General features: G+C 39.2%; 2 protein-coding genes across 2 annotated transcripts; one reads left to right on the plus strand and one right to left on the minus strand.

Moving 5' to 3' along the window:
• The first annotated feature begins 88 nt into the window (after positions 1–88).
• Positions 89–2,740, plus strand: LOC107583470 (myristoylated alanine-rich C-kinase substrate-like). Its single transcript, XM_016269674.1, has 2 exons — positions 89–367; positions 1,162–2,740. The coding sequence occupies exons 1-2, from the start codon at positions 281–283 to the stop codon at positions 1,777–1,779; spliced, it is 705 nt and encodes a 234-aa protein (XP_016125160.1). The 5' UTR covers positions 89–280; the 3' UTR covers positions 1,780–2,740.
• A 1,038-nt stretch (positions 2,741–3,778) lies between these two features.
• On the minus strand, positions 3,779–8,502 carry LOC107583471 (collagen alpha-1(X) chain-like). Its single transcript, XM_016269676.1, has 3 exons — positions 8,416–8,502; positions 7,987–8,128; positions 3,779–6,166 (listed from the first exon to the last, which is right to left on the minus strand). The coding sequence occupies exons 1-3, from the start codon at positions 8,419–8,421 to the stop codon at positions 4,326–4,328; spliced, it is 1,989 nt and encodes a 662-aa protein (XP_016125162.1). The 5' UTR covers positions 8,422–8,502; the 3' UTR covers positions 3,779–4,325.
• Between the last annotated feature and the right edge of the window lie 17,588 nt (positions 8,503–26,090).

The following is a 26,090-nucleotide window of genomic DNA, read 5'->3' on the forward strand; positions in this document are numbered from 1 at the left end:
AGGGGTACTTGGGCGTTGTATCCAGCATCTCATTATCAAAAGAGAACAATTTCATTATCTCCATCTCGTATCCCAAAATAATATATTTTATTTGAGAGAGTGCTATAATTAGTGTTTTTTCCCCGATCAGTTGATCAAAGCTTTACCTCTCGTTATCCTTTTCCGCGGTTTTATTTGAAAACAGACGCTCTTGAGAGCGAGCACGCGACGCGTCTGAGGGGAGAAGCTCGCGCTCTTTGTTCATTCATTTGATCTGCGATTCTTTGTTGCGTGTGAAAGCATGGGAGCGCAAATCTCCAAAAACGGAGCAAAAGACGAGACTGTTGCCGAAAAACCAGCCGAGGCTGCGAATAAATCAAACGGGCAGGTAATAACTTGAATTATTGTCTTTGTACAGGCGTGTGATGTTTTGAGGTGGTGTGCAGTACCAAAAACCAAGTCGGTTCAAATGAACAATGAGCCGATCAACAAAGGGACTCTCCAATTTCCACTGAAAATCAGCATTTTGTATTAAATATCGACGTTATTGTTGTATACAATTAAATGAGGTGCATACATTTGTTAGATTTAGTCTAAATTACAATTTTCTCATTTGCCCGTTGATTGGAATGGACCTCAAATGTAACCAGTGCGTTTGAACGGCAAGTAATTTTTTTTTCAATCATATAATTACGTTAAAATTGGGTGATTTAATTCCGATTTTTTTTTAAACGAGTTAAATGGGAACATCATCGTAGCTTTATTAAGATTTTGCGTCGTGCAAAGGCATTTCGGTAAAATCACCACGCCTTTGTCGCATCTTGTTGATAAAATGGAAGTACAAATAAGCTATGAGACGCAATCCATGGATTTAATATGAGAAATGGCTTTAATATGAGAAGTGGCCTTGCAAGACTATCTGTGCCCTCAAAACGATGATCTCCACGGTTTGATCAGCGCTGGTGGAAATACTCGTCCATCTTGCAACGCTTTCACTTAAATGGCAACAGCATCAGCCAGACAAAGTGCATGAGACTTCACCCACGTGGCGAACCTATAGACTCCAGATAGTGTTTTCATACAGCATTTTGTAGGTTGTAAAAATGCGAAATGAATACAAACATTTGGGTTTTAATTTGTGCACAGTGCAAAAACACAACTCATATTTTCTTATTCCCACAGGAGAATGGCCATGCTAAAACCAATGGGAATGCCTCTCCAAATGCAGAAGCAGCCACGGAGGACGTGCAGGCCAATGGAAAGCACTCTGCCGATGGGGAGGTAAAAGCAGAGGAAGGAAAGGCTGAGGAAGGAGGTGCAGAGAAGGCTGCTCCTGAGGGTGAAGCGGAGAGTTCCGCCATTGCGAATGGCGAAGACACGGCCAAAACAGATGAAAACGGTTCTGCTTCGGCGAGCAGTGAGCCTGCCAAAACCAAAAAGCGTTTCTCCTTTAAGAAACCCTTCAAACTTAGCGGCTTCTCCTTTAAGAAGAGCGCCAAAAAGGATGCTGAAGGTGGAGAGGCGGCGGCGGCGGCGGCAGCAGCTGTGGAGAACGGTGAGCAGAAAAAGGATGCTGAACCTGAATCTGAGGAGGCCAAGCCTGAGGCCTCCAGCGAAGAGAACAAGACGGAGGCTCCAGCTGATGAACCAAAAGCTGAGGAACCAGCTGAAAACAAAGAGGAAAAACCAGCCAGTGAGGTAGCCGAAGAGAAGCCAGCTGAGGAGAAGCATGCAGAGGCTGCTCCTCAGGAACCAGTGGCCGCAGAGAGCTCCGATGCCCCAGCCGCTGCCACAGAGTAAGATGGAGGTGAAAAGCCCGTTTTAGATGAAGTCCGAGGAGCACAAACATGGAAAATTTGTACAAAAACCAATGACATTTCAAACCTTCTGTTTTCTCCCATACTTTCATCCATTCCTGTTCCATCCACTACATTGTATATGGCATTTTGAAGGAAGGAAGTTGGATGGAATGATTGGAAGTGAAAGGCACATTTTCCCCCATGTTTTTCATAATTTTTTGTAGCAGTTGTGTGGGTGTGTGTGTGTGGATGAATGAGATTAATAGAGCATTGCTTGTTTCAAAAACAATTTTTTTGTTCATTTTCTTTTGTAGGTGAACTATGTTAGTGTCGTAAGGACATTGAGTTGAAATGTTAGTTGAAGGTACTGGTGCCATACAATTGGGTAAATCAAGCGTGTTGAAAAAGGAGCTATCAGTAACAACGCCACTGAGCAATTTACAGATGTTATTGGTCAGTTCTCATTTGATTTTACTGTCATCGTTACATGAATCACTAAAACAGGTGCTCAAAACCTCAGCAGCTGCATTGTGCAATAGTGCAGCATTATGTATTGGTATTGGATTTTGTCATTGCTGGATTTTACGATGTTGAAAATGGCTTTATCATGTTTTCTTTCTTAATATCAATGGTATCAATTGAAGTTTTTTCCCCTCTCTTTCTGGGAATAATCCTGTTTCAATGAGAATGATGTTCTAAAATGTTTAACATCGAAACATTTGACTTGTCATGTGTAATGCAGTCCAAGTGGTTTTTATTCCAGCAGAGTTCCTCAAATGTTTGAAAAATTGCCGGTGCAATCGTCAAGTAGATTTTTTTTCTTTCTTTCCTGTAAATACTTCAGCACCATCTCTGCTTGATTTTTAAATGGAATGTAACTGCGTGCAAATCATTCACAATGCTTCTTTTACCCCTGCATTTTAGGGGCATGCAAAACTAAAATAAAGGATTTAGACAGACGATATGAGTTTTGATTTTGCAATATTCGTTTATATAATATAAATGCATTAAGCCTTAAATTTATGTAATTGAGCAATTTTGAGAATTTTACAAGAGAATAATGTGAAATGTTATTTTGGTTGAGGTCTTCTAACCTTCCATGACTATCTCTACCATCAAACCCATTGTGCCAACATGTATTGAACAACAGCACCATGATAAAACTTTTAATTATGTAATTATATGAGGGGTTGTAGGCTTTACTCCACCTCTTTCTCAAATCACAAAGACCTTGAGGTATGAAAATGTTTTGTGTATTTATCCTCCGCACTGGTAAATACCGTTCTTCTGAATCCCAAGAAAAGCCAAATGCTTTCCAAGTATAAAATGAATGTTAACAGACACTTCTCGGATGTTTTTAGCCTACCACAGAAGCTAAAGATAATTTAGAACCATGCATTTTCTGCGCTCCAAAATGAACCCCACCCCTAATCTAGCAACCACAAGATAAGTGTGTTTTCACCAAATATTCCTGTTCCTAGTTTAGTTGCTGGATACTCATCTTATATATGGCAATGTTAAACTTGTGGCTCCCACATCTGCTCTAACGGATGGCAACGACTTTACACTCCAGGTGCTCTTGTCTTCATTTTTTTTATTCAACCACATCCCTCAAACCCTCCAAATGCAGTGCCTGCCTGTGGCTTGTGGCTCCCAGCTTCTGATTGCCTCCACCCAGCGTTTCTGTTTGATTTGACTCTCCACTTAACCCACATCTTTTGGTTGACTGGGTGAACTTAACACAGTCATCAAAGCATATTCTTTACTTCCCTGTCCTGTTTTTAAAGACACTGCTCTTGAAACTACAGAATTTATTATTATCATAATTTTTTGTAACCCCCAACACAAAATAGAAATATCCCTTTAGATATGTGTGCTGTTGTAATTCTGTTGCATCGTATACCACTTTGTAGTTAACCTTGTTTCTAAAATCACAGCAATTGACTCATGAATATATTCAGCATACTAAAACACAAACACAGACGAACTCTTCAGGAAATATTTTATTTTAGTCATTATGGTTTACAGAGCAAAATTAATAATTCGGGATAACATTTATAGATGTTTATTTGTTTGCTTGTGAGTTTGTTTTTCATCATTTTCACCATCTCACAATATTCCAAGTCAGATATAAGGATGTCAGGAAGAGCATTCTCTCTGTATAATCAGTAAGGATATAAGGACAACAATAACAGTAAAATAAGACACAAAGATTTGAATTAGCCACTGTGATCAGCAACAAGAAAACTAAAAAAGACACACACAAAAAACGAGGAAAAGACATGAAATTATCAGGACACATCTTCACATGCTCGATCCACACACACAAAAAATGAAATTGTTAAGGTTTTAACTGTCTTTCTATCCCTGATAACGTGTTGCATAAATTACTTCCTTCTTATTGGCACCACTGCTTGGAATTTTCAAGTTGAGATGCTTGTATTTCTCAGAACAACAGCACAATCTGTTATGCATCAAGGTTTGCAGAACAGGATATTTTGTTTGAGAAATAGTGATGTTTTAGAAGTGATGTGGTTGATCACCTTATCACGTAGAGGCAATCAGGAACCCAGAGAAAGAGCAATGGACATTATCAGCGGCAAAAACACCATTAGCCTCATCATCAGGGATCTGGATATAAACAGTGTCTTGCTCATTGAGCTGAAGGACAGAACTACCAGACATCTGGTCCACAAATCCCTTGTTGTACTCATCATAGGTGAACATGACTGGATCACTATTTTTATAAAGTGCCACTAAAGCATTAGCACCGTTCACATGCATGCTATAGGAGAAGTAATAAATTCCTGGAATCTGGCAGGTGAACAGACCTGTCTCGGGATCATAATGCTGCTCTGCATTATACACAATCTGATCAAACTTAATTGGGGTGCCAGATGGGGGATAAGGTGTCACAGTTGCAACAGTGAATGCAGACACAGGACTTTTGACAAGAACTGGGTATGAAATTTCACTTTGGGCCTTCTCAAATATGGCCTCACCAGGAGGACCAGGAGGGCCGGGAGGTCCAGCAGGACCCGGAAGTCCAGCAGGTCCATCAGATCCAGGAAGTCCAGGTGGACCCTGAGGTCCAGGAATTCCTTTGGCAGCCAAACCAGCTGGGCCAGGTGATCCAGGAATACCTGGGTGACCTTTAAGGCCAGGTAGGCCTGAAGGACCTGATGGGCCAACGGGACCTCTTGCTCCAGGAGCACCTGCCTCTCCTTTTTCACCTGCTGCTCCAGGATATCCTGTATGACCCTTTGGTCCAACAGGCCCAGATGTTCCTTGGGCACCAGGAGCACCTGTTTGGCCAGCATCTCCTTTGTTGCCAGGAGCACCAGTAGCTCCCCTGGGACCAGGTTGGCCTGTGGCACCTGAATAACCCTGCTTGCCTTCAATGCCTTGGGGTCCCTGTTCTCCCTTGTGCCCCTTCAGCCCTGGAGGTCCCATTGGACCTTGACCACCCTTATCACCTGTTGCTCCCCTCTCACCTGGGAAACCTCTTGCCCCTTGAGGACCAGCTGGACCCATAGGACCAGTGGCACCTGGATATCCAGTGTGCCCTTTAGAACCTGGCTCACCTTTCGGACCTGTTGTACCTGGGCTACCAGCTACTCCCCTCTCACCTCTTGCACCAGGTTCACCTGGTTTGCCATAACCTGGAACACCAGGAGCACCAGGAGCAGCAGCTGCACCTTGTGGACCTTTGGGGCCAGCAGGGCCAGGCATACCTGGAGCACCATTCTCACCTGGCTTGCCTGGAATTCCAATTCCAGGAGCACCCGTTTGACCTTTTGGACCTGGTGCACCCATGGGTCCAGGTTCCCCATCATGGCCAGGTGAGCCTGATTTACCTGGTTCACCAGGAAGTCCAGATTTTCCAGATCTTCCAACACCAGGCTCACCAGGCTTTCCAGTACCGCCCACTGGTCCTGCTGGACCTCTCTCACCTGGTGGCCCCTGAACCCCAATACCCCTTTCTCCTTTTTGTCCTGGTGCACCAGGAATACCTGGATGTCCTTTAATACCTGGCGCACCCTGTGGTCCCACTGCTCCTGGCAGACCTGCGGTTCCAGGTTTGCCTGTTGCAGAAATGCCTGCTGGTCCAGGGCTACCAACAGAACCAGGCATTCCTCTGGGGCCTTGAGGACCAGGTGCACCAGTATCTCCATTAAGTCCAGGTGCACCTGTGGCTCCAGGTTTGCCAGGTCCACCTGGAGTACCAGGTTTTCCATGTGCTGAGTAACCAGCAGGACCAGGTGGTCCAGGGGGTCCCTGTGGCCCTAGCAGTCCTTCACCATCTTCTCCTCGTTCTCCAGGGGGGCCAGGAGGTCCAGGTGGGCCTGGCTCACCAGGGGTGCCTGGTTCTCCTGCTACGGATACCACTGTAATAAAACAAAAAGCATATCAGTGGCAATATTCACAGTCACTATGTACATCAGTGGTAATAATCAGTTATAGATGGAATTGCCACTTTGGAATAGATTTCATGTAATTTGATGTTGACAATACACTACGAGTACAATATACCAGTATAAAAATGATAATATACAGTGTTTCTAGAGATCTGGACAGAAATGTTTGACTAAAAGTGGTCCTATAACCATATAGTGCCTTGTTAGTAATTGTTTGACTATAGAATGGTTCACAGATATAACTACAGGCTTTTTAAAATAGAGCTATTTTCCTAAGAAGCAGGAAGACAGTATCAAGTTGAGTATGAGTATGTAAGTATGCTCTACAGATCTTCTATAAAGTCCTTTTTTATTCAAGATCCTTTTGTAAAAACTGTGTTCATACATCAGAAATAATTCATTTTAAAACTTCAAATAACACATTAAAAGATTTCAAATCTTGTGTATCGTTGATGCATGACAAATCTATAAGTATAATGTATACATACATTTGTATGTTAAATTATATATATATATATTTCTTATCTCTTTAATTTTTTTGAATAAAGTACTTGTTTCAAATGTTATATTTTAACTTTAAATCTCATAGCTGTGATTCTATTTTATTTAATTTCAGAAACATTTCACTTCCTACAATTGCATGCTGCATTGTTTTGCTGTATTGTTGATAAATAAACTTGACTGGACAAAGGCAGTCCAGAATATTTATCCAAAGACTTAAGGGATATAACTCTTTCTTAAATATTGTATTGTGATTTTAACTTAAAATCCAAGGTACTTCAGCATTAAATTTATTTTATATATTTTGTATTCATACTACATATATTCATAACAATCAGTTGTCTGTTTTACATTACATTATCTATTCTTTTTTGTGCATTTTGTAATTCCACTTTAGAATATAATCCCTGTTTTAAAAATATATATTTATGTGGCTGGGGCTTCAGTTTTATGATTGCTTTCATGTGGTCAAATCTATTGGTTTGTAAACTGCATCATACCAAAGGTCATTCTTCTAGGCACAGCTTTTATGAAACAAAACAGATGTGTCTAGATTTTGCTATGACACACCCAGACAAATCACTTTTCAACATGTCTCTAAGAAGCTCATTTTAAAACTTTCAAAAGTTGGTTGGTTTTAATGTGCATATACTTTCAAATCTAAAATAACATGGAATTGCTTCTACTCAAACAAATCATATAAATCTGTACAGTATTTTGTTGTATAGTAATACCAATCTAAGGATGATTCTATGAATATATTTGAACTTTGCTGATTTCATTGAACCATGTAGTTAAACACAATGTAAGAAAACGGATTCAACATACTGAATTTTTCATACAGTACATCCTTCAGCCTACTGTTCAACACTCCAGACTGGAATTTAGTGAAAGATATTATAGGACTAAAGGATCAGTTTTATGTAAAATGCATTTTTGCTACCTAAACAAAAATTATTTTAAAAATGACTTCTGGTATATAATCAAAGACAGCAGAACAGACTTCATAGTATGATGCATCTTTAAAGGCATGACATGTTTTAGCCTACAATGAATCTAAAATTTGAATATTCAAAACCTTAGACAAGTTGCATCACACTATTGGAGGAAGCACCGTGTATCAGCAGCCAATCAGTGTGCTGGATTCTACTCATGCAGCTTTGCAATGTGCATACCTAATTTTTACCTAAGATTTGTTTTGCCTCATTTAGATCAAGTACCACAAACAGAAGCAGATCTTCAGCAAGCTGCAGAAAGCAAAGGGAAGCATTTTTCAATTTGAAACATACCATGGCTTTTTACTGAGTAAGGCTGGTACTGAGGGGCCTTCATCGCCTTCTTGACAACATATCTCTCACCATGGGCAGCCGTCAAGGCAACCAGGAGAAGAAGAATGCTTGCTACTTGAAGTTCCATTCTCTGAGGTAAAATCTGCAATGGAATCGAAAGAGTTAGATGAGATGATGTAAAGAAAATTGCTGGTGGTGAAGGCTGAAACATTCAAATGGACCAATTGGTTCAGCCATTTTTAAAGTAAACAACAGCTGACAACCATAAACTATGATTTCATCTTCCAATCCATTAAAATTAACTTGGTTTAAATTATAACTCAAAGTAGTAATAAGAGCGCCCTCCCATCTGCACCTGCTGATAGATGTCATTCAATATCAGGGCCTAGTTTCCTAAAGCCAAAGGAAAAGAAAAAAATGCACACCTACCGGCATACTTGGGTTCCAAATAAATAAGAAGTTTAACACAACTGTGGCTCCCACTTCTGAATATCCTTGTGGTAGGAGCCAGACAGGATCTGCTGCTGCCTAGCACAATGATGAGGGTTTTTATACCATATCTGGCCCTTGCATCATTAAAAAAGCACCTACCACACTAGTACCTCCCCTCTCATCGCAAGGCTGTAATTACCAAGCAGATTTGCCCACTGTTGGCATGACACTTCAGGATGGCTTTTTCTTTGAGTGTTTAGACCCATGATTAGATCTTGTTAAGCTCCCCTCAAAGCTGCAAAAGATGCACTTTAGTCCTAAATTTGGGTTGAACAATGTCATTTTTAGGGTATGGATAGCCTGTATGATGTGGAATTCTCTATGTAATGTTGTTATCTTTAGTAACATGATGTAAACAATAATTCACACACAAGATAGTTCTTGTGTGTTTTTGTTCTTGTAGTTCTTGTGATCTATCTGTCTGTCTGTCTATCTATCTATCTATCTTTTTGATGTTTTTTGCTGTTAGCATTGCATTTGTGTAATATTTTGACTATATCTACAGACAGTCAGTCAGACAGACAGACAGACAGACAGACAGATAGACAGATAGGTAGATCTAAATATAATTATTTCAAAATGTTTTTAAGCCATCACAGAACTGCTATTGAAAATCACTTTTCCAATTTCAGCCTTGTCTGGTTGTCTTTACAAATTCCTCAGTTTTTTGGACTGTCTGGTGCATTTGAATTTCTCCCAGAAAAACATATACAAAAACATTAGGGGGAAGACAGATCCAACAGGTTGGTGTGGTAACGGAAAGCCTCCTGCTGTCCATAACAACAAACATGATGGATCCGAATGTGCCTGACCATTAGAGAACATATTTAACTCTTTTCCTTGAGAAATGCACATACAGGGGCCACTTTGACTCTGTTTGCTCATCGTGTCTGTTCGGAGAGTGTGTGAGGCTTTCATAAAATGTACTATTTCAGGCCAAACAAGTTTATGTTTTTTTTACGTGTGTATTTTTGTAAGTGCTTCACCCAGAAACAGCTAATAAAGAATATATAAAAAGACGTTCTGGAAAATACATCTGACTTTGACTCTTTTTTTCTCTCTTGTGTGGGGTTTATGCTGAGAATTTCACAAAGTGTCCAGAAGGGGGCGCACATTTTGTACAGTAGACTTTAAGAGCATGTCTGTGAATGTTTTTGGATTTGTCAGCATCTTCATCACTAAGCATTTCTGCCATTATGGTCCTTTCATCATGTTTTATTTCCTTAAATGAGGTCTTCTAACACAGCTCTCCCTCACTTTCTGAGGTTGCTGCTGCTGCTGGATTCTTTCCCAAATTATTTTTGGATGCATGGGAAACGTGTACACCCAATTAATCATACCCTCTACAACACAAGAGTGGTCTTGAAGAATGATCATGATCAGCTATGTGCGGCAGTCAACAGCTCCTAAATCTTTACATAATAACATATACTGTATGGTTCAGCCCATATATGATTTTATATATGATGTAGGACTACTTCTGTTTACTTTAGCAGGAAGACCAGGTTGAATGGAAGATCCCTTTGCACACATGATGGAAGATTTTTGCCACATAGCGTATCATTAAGTGTTCCTTGAACATGAAGTTTGTTTCAACATCTCCAATTTTCATAATTAGTCTCAATCATGTATAATTTTCCAAAGTGGTGCCTTAACATACTAAATAGTTTTGAATAATTGCATTTGACAAGCATTGTTTTAACATGTTCTGCTCCTGAAAAAACAACTTCTTTGACCTGGTAAAATACAGCATTGCTGAGAAAATGGAAACATGCTGTTTTATAGATGTGGCATGACACCTAAAAGAAAGATTTTAATATCAGCTGTCAGCAGCATGTGTTTGATTACAGTCTACACTCAGACTTAATGTCTTCCAAGACAGGATTTTTCCCCTTCTTTTAATTCTGATAATTTATTCACTCTTGTGTTGCTTCAAACCTGTATGTTATTTCGTGAAAAAGTGTGAAAAAGGTGAAAGGATTCTTATATTGATAATTTACAGTGACCAGGTACACTAAAAGATTTGTAATGTTTTTGAAAGAAGTCTTATGCTGACCCAGGTTGCATTTATATGATCAAAAATACAGTAAATGCAACAATATTGTGAAATACAATGAAACATTTTACAAAATAACTATTATAACTCTAAACTGTCAAATAACTATACTAAAATATTTTAAAATGTAATTTATTCCTGTGATGGCAAAACTGAATTTTCAGCATAATTTCTCCAGTCTTCAGAATCACATAATCCTTCAGAAATCATTCTAATATGCTGATTTCGTATTATTATAACAGCTGAAAATTTGTGCTGCTTAATTTTTTTTTTCAGGATTCTGTGATGAATAGAATGCAATTAATTGAAATACACATTTGTGGCAATGTAGAAGTCTTTATATTCATTTTTAAACAAGTCAATGCATCCTTGCTAAAAGTAAAAAAAAGTATTAATTGCTTTAAAAAACAACAACTCTGACACTAAACTAGTATATGTCAAGCTCACTAGCTTGATAGCTTTGTGTTATGAACTAAAATTGAATTAGCTAATTGAGTAGAATTTCTTGTGTTAGTTGAACTGGGCCACTGAGTTGATTTGAAGGATGAAATAATTTAAAAGAATCCTCCCAAAACAACTGAACAAAAGTTTATATTAAGCTTTGCTCTATGACAAATTGCTTGTGATGCTCCTCATTTGTAAGTCATTTCGGATATAAGCTAAATGAATAAATGCAAATGTCAAGTAATTATTCGTAAAATGAACTGATCTGGTTCTTGAGTTCAACTCACTGACTCAGTGATCTGATTCTTTAGTTAACAGCTGACTGGAAGGCAAGAGTATCAGAGGAAAAACATCTGAAATTTCTCCTTCTGTGTTAGATAAAATAACAGTACATGGGTTAAGAATGACATGAGGATGAGTAAACAGTGAGAGAATTAAAATTTTTGAGTGAACTATTTAAGTGTGTTTTAACGCCATGAACACTTTCCTCTCTGCTGCTGACAACAGTTCTTTCTAAATTTGTCATTGCACCTCCTGCATGAAGTCTCCAGCAAACATACATTTTTGCAAACTGTTTGTTTACAACCCACTAAGGAGGCGAGTGACTCAAAATGCTACTAACATTTAGTTTAATGACAGAGCAAGTATGGGTGGAGTCTGTTTTTTTGTAACGTTTTCAGGATCAGTTAATTTATGTCCTACTTCTAAAAATTGTCAAAAAGAGCAGCATGGAGGGTTTTTCGTCCCTCATCTCAAAACCTGAGAGCTCAAGATGTGTCCACCTGATGAAATCATGCTTGTGTTTGCTGTATAGGTCATTAAAAGTCTATATTGTCATGTGAATGATTTAGTTTTCTTTTTATGAGCTGTGTGATAGGGCCATAAAATGGCACAGCACTTAAGTTACGGTGACTTCACTTTGCAGTAACAGAGGAAAAGATGGAGAATGAAAGAAATACACTGTCTTTCAGCCATGCAGGCCTCTGTTAAACGTATTACACTCTCTGACCTTCTTGTTGTGGTTACCGTCTTACTTTATAATGACTGTTATGCTTGAATTGTAGGCATTAATAAAAGTAACAAGATACTGTACATCGAAATTAATTAGCTACTGGTGAATATGTGTATTCAATGCCATTACAGACACTAACATTCAACTGTAATGATTTCTAAAAGGGACTGTTGACCCAAAGATTTAAATTCTTTCACCATTTTACCACCCTCATGTCATTTCAAGTTTTTACTGACTTTCTTCTGCTAATACAAGAAACAAATCGAATCCATTGACTTTGATTATGGACAATAAATAAATAAATAAACATTTTTCAAAATATCTTCTTCTCTGTGCCAAAGAAGAAAGTCATAGAGGTTTAATTGATGACAAATTTGGTGACAACATTGTGTGAACTACAGTATTCTGTTAAAGGGGTCATATGATGTTGCTAAAAAGAACATTATTTTGTGTATTTGGTGTAATGAAATGTGTTTATGCGGTTTAAGATTCAAGAAACACATTATTTTCCACATACTGTACATTATTGTTTCTCCTCCATGCCCCGCCTTTCTGAAACGCGTCGATTTTTACAAAGCTCATCGGTCTGAAAAGCGAGATGTGCTGTGATTGGCCAGCTATCCAATGCGTTGTGATTGGCCGAATCTCTCAAGTGTGTGACGGAAATGTTACACCCCTTACCATACTGTGATGCCCTGTCAGGTCGGAGCAACGAGACAAAAACATTAAAACCCATTATAAAGGAGGCATTTGTTGCATCCAGTGGGGACATAATTATGGATTATAATGACTTATACTGTCTTTTTACGCGTTGCGTTGCATCGCGCCGCATAAACATAAAACCATGTCTGTATTTGTGATCGGAGAAATGACAAACAACAAGCGCTACTCTACACTGCTCAAAACTCGCGTTTAAATATGAAAACGTACTTACAGTCTGTGAGTCAGAACAGCTGGCATTGTAGTCTACTCTGCCAGGATCAGGAAACAGTCCTCCATAAAATGCGCTGCACACATCTGAATATTTGGGTTGAACTGTTCTGGAACAGTGTTGTAAATACAACTTAACCACTGATTTCTAGTCATGTCCTCTTTTGGAAGGCCAAACAAAGTAGTTTCGATTTCACAACGAAACACACAGCGTCACACACGGCGGGCTAGAGTGAGCGGCGGCCGGCAGGCTTGAGTGAAGATCGGCCGGCGGGCTTGCGGCAACCTCATGTGACGACCCCAGGCTGGAGTCCGCTTCGTCCACGGTGAAAGGGTGTATTTCCACGGTGTATTTCCTCAGCAACCAGCACGGATCAGCTCTAGGCATGACGAAGCGGATATCGTCCTCTTTTGGAAGGCCAAACAAAGTAGTTTCGCTTTCACAATGAAACACACAGTGTCTCCAAAACATGGTAGCGGCGACAACAACAATACTACAGCGAGAATAAAATCTTCCCACATCGTGACGTAGACATGTGGGGGCGTGTTAGAATGAGCCGTTTTAGGTAGGAGTGGTTGACTCTTAACTTTTATAAAGAATATCTCTTATAAGACTTTAGTCTTTGCAAATTTACAGATCTTCTTTATGCACCAAGAGCTTGAACAAAAAAGCACCTACTAATATGGAAATCACAAATATTTAATCACATTGCAGATGTTTTGTCATTCAAACATATCTGTGCATTCTGACTGAAAAAAAAATGCAAATAGGCAAAATTGTTTGTTAAATTAAACAGTACACATAGGACAATCACCCTGGATCAACCTGTTTGGGCTACAATGGTATAGTGCAGGTTTGAACCTCCAACCTTCATTAGCTTTAGCAATGTGTTATTTGAAGATACATGAGAAGATGTTTCTGGCTCACTTTCCAGTGACCAGAGCACTTCCTCACCCAGGAGAAGAACATGCTATATAATAATTATTGGTTGATGCAACAGGGAGCTGCCTTTGAGTGAGAGCTAAAGATACCCCATCTGGATTGGGACACAAATTTGAGATTTCAATAAACTAACTGTACCACTAAAAGCTACTTTGAGTTTTATGAATGGAAGGGTGGATGGGAACTACTCAACGAGATTGTTGGTGAAATTATAGGGCCTTGGAAATAGACACTCTGAAACCAGTCTCTGGGACGTTATTCATCAAGCATTCATCAAGTATGAAATGTCAAGCGAACGCTGATACCACCATTGTTATTTGTCCCATGCAAGTGGCAATATAAAGATCACAAATACTTGAAAAACTTGAAAGTGAAAGGTGTGTTGATGGTGTCAAGTGCGCAACTCTGAGTTAAATGCATTACTGTGACGTAGACTATAGTCGCACATTTTTTATGATTAATTTTCTGATTAAGTTCATTTTTTTTAATCGATTGACAGCACTAATATACTGTATATATATATATATATATATATATATATATATACACACACACACATGTACTCAAAACGACATGATAATTTTGGCATGAACAATCCCTTTATTTCATGCAAGGATGTTTAAAAAAATACCTCAATGCCATCAAAGGACAGCTTTATCACTGGTACAAACGCTTCTTCCACCGCCAAAAATCAATCATTAAAGGGGTCATATGATACGATTTCAAGTTTTCCTTTCTCTTTGGAGTGTTACAAGCTGTTCGTGAATAGATAAGATCCCTAACGTTGCAAAGACTAAAGTCTCAAACCCAAAGAGATATTCTTTATAAAAGTTAAGACTCGTACATGCCCTCCTAAAACGCCTCGTTTAAACACGCCCCCACATGTCTACGTCACTGTGTCTACTGGCTTTTCATCTGAACCTACACTCTAAAAAATGCTGGGTTGTTTCGACCCAACTTTGGGTCAAATATGGACTAACCTAACTTTTGGGTTAAAAATGCAATGTACAAATTTAACCCAACGGTTGGGTTAGTCCATATTTGACCCAAAGTTGGGTTGAAACAACCCAGCATTTTTTAGAGTGTATAGGTGGGTCTTCTAAAAGCATCGGCAACAAAGAAACTCTTTCTTTGGAGTTGGTATGTCTGATCCTCTACCTTTCAGACATGTCTCGCCTTTCACTCTTTTATGACAGCACGGGAGAAAAAAATATTTCCTTTGCTTCAGGGAATCAGAATCACTTAAAGGAATTGGTTAAATAAAGCTACCTAATGACTTTTTCAGAACATAAATTTTGGTGGTTAAGTCCTGTATTTAAAGATAATAACTGATCCAAGAGTGTCTTTCAAATATAATTGCAGGTTTTCTGTCTGCAAGAAACAATTTAAGCGGTTTTAGAATAAAACACGACAAACATCTAAAAGCCTGAAGAACACTTTGTAGTTTAGGAAAGTGTTCAGAAATCAATAGTCAAGGCATTGTGAAATATTATAATAGGCACACAAGTGGATCAATTGTTAACACTGCAAGAGCTCAGTGACATGGATCACAAAACATACACACTTCATCAACTTGTATAAAAACAGTATATTTTACAGCTGCCATACATGTTACAAAAAATTAGACTATTTCCTTGATCTTGAAACATGTCAGCTGATACAATTTACAGTAAAGTTGCGATGAAATGAAAGTAGCATCAGATCTTCTGTATTGTGACGTGTAAATGATTGGAGAAGTCTGGGATACGTCACTAAAGAGAAGTCTGAAGTTTTCACTGGAAGATAGAGTTTAATTAAACATTGTTTTGTCAATAAAAACAAATTTATTTGGTGGTTGGGGTGGAGTGGGATTTTTTTTTTTATTGTAACTATGGACTATGTTGACAAGAGTGATGTAGAAGTATTCACCATGAAGCTTACACTGGTGATGTACCTGAAAGAAAATGGATTTAACAGTAAATTATCTAATTTTCAGCAGTAAGAAAACTTACTGTTTTAAAACTTTTGTAGAAAATCCTAGTTATATATGATATGAGAACAGTAGGGCCTGTAGATAGGAGTATGTGTTATTTAAGAAAAATATAATAATATTTTCAGAATGACATAATTTTTTTCTCAAACATAGTCTGTGGGGAAAACGCCCCCAGCCAGGTGGGGTAAACCTGGCAAAATTGGGCAATGGGCAATTACTCAAGTCAAGTCACCTTTATTTATATAGCGCTTTTAACGATACAGATTGTGTCAAAGCAGCTTGACAGTATCAAATAGGAAAATAGTGTGTCAATGCAAAAGGAAAGTAGTAAACACTAAATTTTCAGTTAAAGACAGTTCATCACTGAATTCAGTGATGTCATCATCCAGCTCAGTTAAGTTTAAATAGTATCTGTGCAATCAAGTCGACGATATCGCTGCAAATTAAGTAACTATAGAACTTATAATGTTTTGTATTGTAAAGTTATTGTAAAGTTCCCAATGTTTAATTTCTATAAGTTAATTAGCACGTGAGGCGGTCTGGGTTACAGTCTGAGCTAAAATTATATATATATATATATATATTTGTTTTTATGGTGAATTGCCAAAAAAAAAGATTTTGCATATGATTTTCAATTAATTATTTGCAGTGGGTTAGATAAGGGAGTGATTAGCTGATGTATTATTGTGGGAGCATGTGATTTGTTGATAAATTGTGCATGGTTAATGATGGCTCTTAAATATTTAAATTCAATATGTTGAATGCCTACTAAGACTTGCATATTTGTGCATAATATTTTGACCCTGGATGCTTACAGAAAGATAATCTTTTATTTATGTGCCAGAAACATCATGAGCCTTCATAGCTTTTGTTGGTTCATGCTGAACTGGTGTTGATAAATGTACTTTTTTCTCAAACATAGTCTGTGGGGAAAACGCCCCCAGCCAGGTGGGGTAAACCTGGCAAAATTGGGCAATGGGCAATTACTCAAGTCAAGTCACCTTTATTTATATAGCGCTTTTAACGATACAGATTGTGTCAAAGCAGCTTGACAGTATCAAATAGGAAAATAGTGTGTCAATGCAAAAGGAAAGTAGTAAACACTAAATCATGAGCCTTCATAGCTTTTGTTGGTTCATGCTGAACTGGTGTTGATAAATGTACTCTTTATATTAATAAGTCAATTAAATTGACATTGTCACTGTTTTTAAGTTGCATTGTCTGGAGATTTAAAAAAATTTTCAGTGTCCAATTTCTGTTTGATTTATTATGAAGGGGCAAATTATAATCTATATAAAATGGAAACATTTACATATATGTAGATTTAATTTAATATGATATGAGAACAGTAGGGCCTGTAGATAGGAGTATGTGTTATTTAAGAAAAATATAATAATATTTTCAGAATGACATAATTTTTTTCTCAAACATAGTCTGTGGGGAAAACGCCCCCAGCCAGGTGGGGTAAACCTGGCAAAATTGGGCAATGGGCAATTACTCAAGTCAAGTCACCTTTATTTATATAGCGCTTTTAACGATACAGATTGTGTCAAAGCAGCTTGACAGTATCAAATAGGAAAATAGTGTGTCAATGCAAAAGGAAAGTAGTAAACACTAAATTTTCAGTTAAAGACAGTTCATCACTGAATTCAGTGATGTCATCATCCAGCTCAGTTAAGTTTAAATAGTATCTGTGCAATCAAGTCGACGATATCGCTGCAAATTAAGTAACTATAGAACTTATAATGTTTTGTATTGTAAAGTTATTGTAAAGTTCCCAATGTTTAATTTCTATAAGTTAATTAGCACGTGAGGCGGTCTGGGTTACAGTCTGAGCTAAAATTATATAGATCCCTTTAGTTGTTTAAACTTTATTTTCTAAACTTTAAACGCAGTGAAGTGTTTGTTCAAGTAGACTTTGTTGCTCATGGAAACCTCACGTGAGCCTGAAAGTTACTTAAAACTTAAAGTTTTATTTGCACTCTTGAAAACTGTTCACCAAAGATTAAATTTCAGTCTGGACATATATGTAGATTTAATTTATTTACATACAGTTTGAGTAAACAGGAATATTGTAACACCCCTGTGTGTGTGTGTGTGTGTGTGAGTGAGTGAGTGAGTGAGTGAGAGAGAGAGAGAGTGTGTGTGATAGTGTGCGTGCGTGTGTGTGAGTGTGTGAGTGTGTGAGTGAGTGTGTGTGTGAGAGTGTGAGAGTGTGAGAGACCTGAATTATTTCCTGCACACTTCACCACCAAAATGAGCTGTAGAGGCCAAAATTAGCATCGTGAATGTAAGAGCCTCACGTTACGTTTATAACAATCATTGTTAATGTATTACCCCGAGTGTGTGTGTGTCTCATCTACCCGAATCTGCCTTGTTGTCTCTACATTAAATATCCTTATTTGAATCCTTGTCATCCTGCCTGCCTCCACACGCCGTGACAGAATAACCGACCCTAAAGTATAGCGGCCTCGTTTGTTTTTGCCAGTTTTTTTATTTAGTTTTTTGATGGATTACCCCGCATTCCGAATCCTCCAGCTGGAGCAGGGGGAATGTTCTCTTGAGGACCACACAAACGACTTTCTGTCCCTGGCCCACCTCACGCACTACCCACTGCAAGAGCTCAGTGACATGGATCACAAAACATACACACTTCATCAACTTGTATAAAAACAGTATATTTTACAGCTGCCATACATGTTACAAAAAATTAGACTATTTCCTTGATCTTGAAACATGTCAGCTGATACAATTTACAGTAAAGTTGCGATGAAATGAAAGTAGCATCAGATCTTCTGTATTGTGACGTGTAAATGATTGGAGAAGTCTGGGATACGTCACTAAAGAGAAGTCTGAAGTTTTCACTGGAAGATAGAGTTTAATTAAACATTGTTTTGTCAATAAAAACAAATTTATTTGGTGGTTGGGGTGGAGTGGGATTTTTTTTTTTATTGTAACTATGGACTATGTTGACAAGAGTGATGTAGAAGTATTCACCATGAAGCTTACACTGGTGATGTACCTGAAAGAAAATGGATTTAACAGTAAATTATCTAATTTTCAGCAGTAAGAAAACTTACTGTTTTAAAACTTTTGTAGAAAATCCTAGTTATATATGATATGAGAACAGTAGGGCCTGTAGATAGGAGTATGTGTTATTTAAGAAAAATATAATAATATTTTCAGAATGACATAATTTTTTTCTCAAACATAGTCTGTGGGGAAAACGCCCCCAGCCAGGTGGGGTAAACCTGGCAAAATTGGGCAATGGGCAATTACTCAAGTCAAGTCACCTTTATTTATATAGCGCTTTTAACGATACAGATTGTGTCAAAGCAGCTTGACAGTATCAAATAGGAAAATAGTGTGTCAATGCAAAAGGAAAGTAGTAAACACTAAATTTTCAGTTAAAGACAGTTCATCACTGAATTCAGTGATGTCATCATCCAGCTCAGTTAAGTTTAAATAGTATCTGTGCAATCAAGTCGACGATATCGCTGCAAATTAAGTAACTATAGAACTTATAATGTTTTGTATTGTAAAGTTATTGTAAAGTTCCCAATGTTTAATTTCTATAAGTTAATTAGCACGTGAGGCGGTCTGGGTTACAGTCTGAGCTAAAATTATATAGATCCCTTTAGTTGTTTAAACTTTATTTTCTAAACTTTAAACGCAGTGAAGTGTTTGTTCAAGTAGACTTTGTTGCTCATGGAAACCTCACGTGAGCCTGAAAGTTACTTAAAACTTAAAGTTTTATTTGCACTCTTGAAAACTGTTCACCAAAGATTAAATTTCAGTCTGGAAGAATTTCCTGCACACTTCACCACCAAAATGAGCTGTAGAGGCCAAAATTAGCATCGTGAATGTAAGAGCCTCACGTTACGTTTATAACAATCATTGTTAATGTATGAATTGTATTTCAGGGCAGTTCATGAAGACAGATAATCAAGAGATGTTGTGACAACCTGGACAGAAGTCAGTTCCAGATCCACCCTCCACACCAGACCTCCCTCTCATATGGATTGCTGTCTACTAGCATATCATGTGTTCTCTTCAGACTTAGGTGGATGCAGATATTAGTCAGGGACATGAACACATGAATATTGCAAGATTAGGGAAAGTACCTTATTTAAGAATTTAATGTTAATTGCTTAAACATTAAAAATATATATTGTTACTGTTTTTTGTTTTGTTTTCCAAAGCACCTAAAAGCCAATTCACACCACCATACTCCAACAGGGTGAACACTGTCCAAACAAAACACTTTAAATAGTTTTTGTGGCAGTGTGAACTGACCATAATGCTGTATGTTAGGTGTGAGATTCATTAAACTTGGTTTGGTACAATAAATCTATTCATAAGTGCACCAGTGTGAAGCACAATTCCGCGCACATTTGCTGTGTATCCATAAAGTGATATCTTTGTCATAGTATTCTTTCAGTGGTTAATTAAACTGATTAATGTGTCCTGCAAGTCCCAGCTAACCGTGGCCATCGCTGACTACGACACCAGCCCCACTCAGGACCCTGAGCCCAGCCCACCATCTCCCCACGGTACGGAGCATAAGCCTGAATCCACCGATGACGGAGAGCCATTTCCAGCCACGATCCATGAGCCGGAGCAAAGCCCCACGACTGAGAAGAGGATCGCCTCGGATGTTGAGCCCAACGCATCAGACCAGGTGCGAGAGCCGGTGACCGTGCCCACCAGGAGGGAGCAAGCCGTCGACGGTGTGAGCGCGGGGAGGAGCTCCGCCCCCTGCATCATGGCTGAGGGTGAGCGGACTATGGAGGGAATTCAGGGCCAAAATGAGGAGGAGCGGCCGCGGGATCCCCAGTCTAGCCCAGGAAGGGCTCCTGATGTTTCGTTTAGCCCAGGAAGGGCTCCTGATCCCCAGTCCAGCCCAGGAAGGGCTCCCGATCCCCAGTCCAGCCCAGGAAGGGCTCCCGATCCCCAGTCCAGCTCAGGAAGGGCTCCAGCCGAAGAGCTCTCTCCAGTGCCCGCTCCTCAAAAATAACCCACTCGCTCCGGCCTCCTCCAGCGTCACCATGGTCGGAGTCTCCCTCACCTCCGCCTCCAGCCTCCGAGGCCTGGACTCTGCCTCGGCCCGTAGACCCAGTGGCTCCACCTCGGCTCCTAGCTCCCTCGCCTCCACTGTCACCCATCGATCCATCAGCTCCACCGTGCTCCCTCGTCCCTCTGGCTCCGCCTTGGTCGGGCGTCGACCCGCCATCGCCTCTGGACTCCTCTCCTCTGTCTGCGCCTCATCGCTCTGTCCTACCGGCTCCGTTGGGCTCCTTCCTCCCGTCAGCTCCACCTTGGTCCTCAGTTGCTCCGGCTCCGCCGCGGATCTCTGGACCTCCGCCTTGGTCGCCAGAGCCCTCAGCTCCACCCTGGCCCCCCGGATCCTCGGCATCCCCCTGGCTCGTTGGCTTTCCGTCTCCGCCTCGGGCTCCTCCTCCACCTGCTCTGCCGCCGTTGGTCAGCCCCCTGGAGTCGGTGGACATTCCTCCTCCATGGCTCCTCCCTCCGTCGGCTCCACCGTGGGCCGCTATTATGGCTGTGGCCAGGGTCCCACCTGGCTCCTCCTCCTGCTCCGGTTCTCTCCTGTCGTCTCCCTGACTCCTCCCTCCATCGTCACCTCCCTGGACTTTGTTAGCCGTCCTCCTCCTGAAAGGCCATCCTCCGCCGGAACCTCCACCTGTCTGGTCTGCCCTGTCACCATCTCGCATCCTCTGCTTTGTCCTCCTCCTCCTAGTCCCCCTCCGCCCCTCCCTCTGTTTCTACGGTGCGAGGACACACCTTCCGGGAAGAGGGAGTAATGTAACACCCCTGTGGACCCTGTTTGTTGTGGTTTCTTCCCCTTGTGTTGGTTTAGCCCATATAATTATTAGTTAATCAACTCATTGTGCTCACCTGTCTGCCGCTCGTTATCTGCACTATATCTGTTCCTGTCTCTGGGATTTGAGTTTGTCGGTTATTGTTTGTCGGTTATTGTATTGTGTGTGTGTGTGTGTGTGTGTGTGTCTCATCTACCCGAATCTGCCTTGTTGTCTCTACATTAAATATCCTTGTCGTCCTCGTCATCCTGCCTGCCTCCACACACCGTGACAAATATATTCTGTGAAAACATTTTTAAGTTTATTTACTTATATGCGAAGTACAGTAAAAAGGAGCATTATTTGAACGTTTTAAATATATTGACATTTATAGAAATCTAATGTTAACAAGTATTAGAAATTAATATATGGACATATTTTGCAAATTAATATATTTACATAGTCTGATATAAATGTATTTACATATAAAGGAAATAAATATATGTAAATATTTCCGATAAAAATATATTTACATATTTGAAAAATCAAATATTAAAATATATTTTCTTTTATTTAAATTTAAGATATTTAAATCTATGTGACTTCTGTATGGGTTGCTTAAAACCATTCAATTGTATTGACAATGCTATTTTGTTTGAAACTCTTGAGAGCTCCATGAACCACATGACCGCATGGCGCCGGCGAGACTTTGTTTCATATCACAAGGTTGCCACATTGGCATGAGATTTACATGGGCAGAGTGAGAACCTGTCTCATAACAAATGCATGAGAGTTGGCAACCGTGGGCTTAGTTATTTATCTATTGTGGTAATTTGCAGGTTGCGTCAAAAAGTTGTTTATGGAAATAGCTGTATTCTGTTCTTTTGACTCGTGTACGATAATTTTCTTCCAAATACGTTAATTTTGAGCTTCTGGTACAATACTTGGACATTTCCAATCTGGCAACACTGAAACTGTCAATCACTGCAAAAGCCCTGAACGTGGTAAGTCGATGGCTGCATCCGAAAACTCTAAAATGCTGCCTTCAGAGGCAGCATTCCAAGGCAGGAAGGCATCAAGGCACATCCGAATCCAAAATCAACTTCCTGTCTCCGGAAGTACTTTCTTCTGATCGAATTTTGAAGGCAGCATAGATGTATCCTTCGCTGCCTTTGATATCCCACAATCCTGTGCGTTCCATTCCGTGACAGTTGAGCTAAAAAAAAATAAAGATGGCGTCTGAAAGTTGCGTTTGGTGGTCAGTTTGTGTGTAAATGTATATTTCTGACTAACTTTTTGCACTTTTGATGTTATTTCTAGCGAGAAGTCAGTATTTTAGTAATTAAATATTCATTTAGTTATCACAAAAGCTCGTTCTATTTTGTTGTAGATCATTAAACCGTTACGCTGCCTCAGAAGCCTGTCCGAAATCAGTTTCATGAGGTGCCTTCGTGCAAAAACGCTGCCTGCAAAGTCATCGCCTCATACGGCAGCGAGGCAGCAAGTCAGCTGCCTAAGTTCGCGCTGAATAAAACTCTGGCGAATGGAGCAGTACGTGCAGATTTTTCCCGCGCCATTGCACACGTAGGTAAAGCTTCTTTTGAGTGTCAGGTGATGTCTCTTACCACTCATTTGTGTGTGCCATCGCGAACAGAAGTGAAAGATGCCTGTCGATTAGCGGCCTATACGGCCATTACAGATAGGCTTCGAGGCTAATTTAAATTCCTCTGATTCACCATTGCTGTTTCTTCGCTCAACAGCCACGCCTGTGATTGGTTGCTATTGCCACCGCTGCAAAAACTTGTTGTAAAAAGAAAATATTGACGAGGTAATAATAGGAAGTAAAACTATTCCAGACTAAAACTAAATGCTTCCATTTTTCTGGTTAGATGAGAGGAAGAAATGCAGGAATTTGATACTGGCATTGCTTAGATCAAATACACTTTGAAATTATTGGCCATTATTCACTGGAAAATGGAGGCTTGTAGCTATTTATTGGAAAAAGTTAGAAAAGTTGAAGTGTTCTTTTTTTATTTTTAATGGTCAATAAATCCTTAGATGATGTGTAGCCAAAGTGTTACACCTTGCATTTCCTCTTTGAGAAAACAGTAGGCCTAGATGCTGATTAAATAATCGTGTTGAAGCAAGACCTACATTTCCAGACAGTTATAGTAATGTATATTTGGGCTAATGCATTTATAAACTATGCCAGTCATAAACAGTTGGAGCCCGGATGAGTAGACAGGTCCTCAGCGGAAAGTCTGGGCTAATATAAGAGCTAGGCACCAAATTATGAGACAACCTCAAGAGCATTTGACTGTGAGAGCTACAGTGATCTCTGTAATTTCAGCATGTGCCAAAGTTGCTCTTCAGGAACCACAACTGATGACCTGTTGACTTTTAAGAACCACATGTAAGATGGTCTTTCTGCCCCACATAATGATCTCTTCTGAGGTTTTTTCCTCAATAGCAACTTTTCGGCCTCAGAACAAAATTGAACACTATGAAGTTTACTGTTCCAGAACGAGCAAAAAAAAAAGTTTTTCCCGTATGCTATAGCCCTGGGTTGTGTGACAAGAGATTCTTGAGAATTAGGCTATATAAATTAAGTAAATTTTTGGTAGCTTTGAAATGCAATATACTTTGCAAGAAGTGTTGCATTTTTGTTTTTAAAAAAAAGGCACTTTTAAGGTGTTTGTGTTGATTTAAGGGGACACGTAAGCTATTTGTAGTTATATACGAATACATTCAGAGGGCAGTTTGTGGTTTTATGGTGTACAAATAGAACAGCTGAAACCACAGGGCTAAGCTTGCCAGAAACGTGGGTTTAGAGCCTTTGGTAAGTTGTGTTTGGTTGAAATTCAGCTATTAGTGGTAGAAATAAAACTTAAAATTTCCTCTTCTACAGATGTTCCAACTTAGAAGTGACAATTGCAGACAAATTACCTTCAGAAGATTTTCTTACTTTGTTTGATTTGCTTTTCCTTAAAGATTTGCCCATGCTACTCCATTAAAATATCCGCTCATTCATCCACAAACCAAAGCAGACAGCCAAGATCCAAACATTTTAATCTGGACAGGTTTTCTTTATCCTTCATTACCACTTAAGAGGCAATTTTGCTCAGAAATAAACTAGCCTTTATTTACTTTCTAAACATGGCATCCTTGCTTAAACTACTTATGAATGATACATGTTATATACATATAAATTTTGTCATACTTTTAGTAGAATTCAGAAATGATCCTCTTGTTTGACTGGGGGAAAAAATCATCACTTTAAAGACCCATAGTTAAGTGCCTTTTTTCACACAAAGTTGAACATTTAAAGTCAATTGAAGATTTTTATCAGTGTTAAACTACATTTACAGGTTTCCGCCTGTGGGTTTGTTCCACTGAAATTAGCCAAATTATATCGTTGGACCTTGGAAATCCACTGTAATCTATACATTTACCCTCCATTATCTTTCTAAGTTCCGTGACATTTCTGAAACGCCCTTTCCAAATTAAAGGACAGAAATGCGCCAGAGACCGACATTATGAGCCGTGTGCTTTTTAAAGCAGCACCTTCTCAATCTCCATCTATCTTAATGTGAGGTAAGCGGCTGACAGTCAACTTCACGCCAAGTGCTCATTATTGTGAATATGCAAAAGCTAATTTTGATATTCTTAAACTGTGACAGGCTACTACTGGTTGAAACCTTTGCGTACTTGCAAAGAGAAATTCTAACATTAATATGCTTGGATGTTGAAGTGCATAGTTTTTATACCACTAATAAATCATGATAGTGCCTCTGACATTTATATAGAGATGTACCTTGCTTTTTATAAGGTCACATCTCTTCTCAGCCAACAAACTCTTTACAGTAGCCCGATTCAATTCAAACACACTCGCCCACTGTGCTTAATTAAAACCAGATTGATGTATTGTAGATGAGGAGGAAAATCTCCACCAATGTTCAATATGAATAGCTATACTGATTTAACCATTTCTGCATGAACACAAAAATACGTTTTTAATTCTTTTTTTTATCATGGTAAATGGTAAAATCGCAAAATCCTTTGATTTACTCATCAGCCATAGTAAAATAAATGGTCATTTTACACACTTCAATGTAAAGCTAGAGGGTGCCAGAGAGGATGTGATGTAAAACTGTACATTATGGTTTAACAGGTGTCATGATGTGAACTTTATGAAAATTGATGGCATGCATAATGTTCACTGTGCAACTGTGATTGGTGGTCTCGTAATTTCTCAGCATGTGCCACTGGGAATTGCTTGTGCGTAATTTCTCTCCCACCAAACTTCGATTTTGTTTGGGTGTGTTCATTTGTGGAAACTGATGTTGCTGAATTTCTAATTACTGCATGGCTGATGCTGTTTGTAGTTCCTTAAGTGTATGTAAAGGAATGTTTAGTCTTTAATCAACAGCGTTATA

This window comes from Sinocyclocheilus grahami, unplaced genomic scaffold (genome assembly GCF_001515645.1).
Source record: "Sinocyclocheilus grahami isolate Dianchi unplaced genomic scaffold, SAMN03320097.WGS_v1.1 scaffold54.1, whole genome shotgun sequence".
Lineage (NCBI taxonomy): Eukaryota > Metazoa > Chordata > Actinopteri > Cypriniformes > Cyprinidae > Sinocyclocheilus > Sinocyclocheilus grahami.

What these genes read in the sequence shown, in the direction of transcription:
- LOC107583470 (XM_016269674.1), top strand. Translation starts at nt 281, where the DNA reads ATGGGAGCGCAAATCTCCAAAAACGGAGCAAAAGACGAGACTGTTGCC. An exon ending in CGAATAAATCAAACGGGCAG is followed by an intron (nt 368 to 1,161) that starts GTAATAACTTGA and finishes TTATTCCCACAG; the next exon opens with GAGAATGGCCATGCTAAAAC.
- LOC107583471 (XM_016269676.1), bottom strand. An exon ending in TTACTCAGTAAAAAGCCATG is followed by an intron (nt 6,167 to 7,986) that starts GTATGTTTCAAA and finishes GTTTTATTACAG; the next exon opens with TGGTATCCGTAGCAGGAGAA.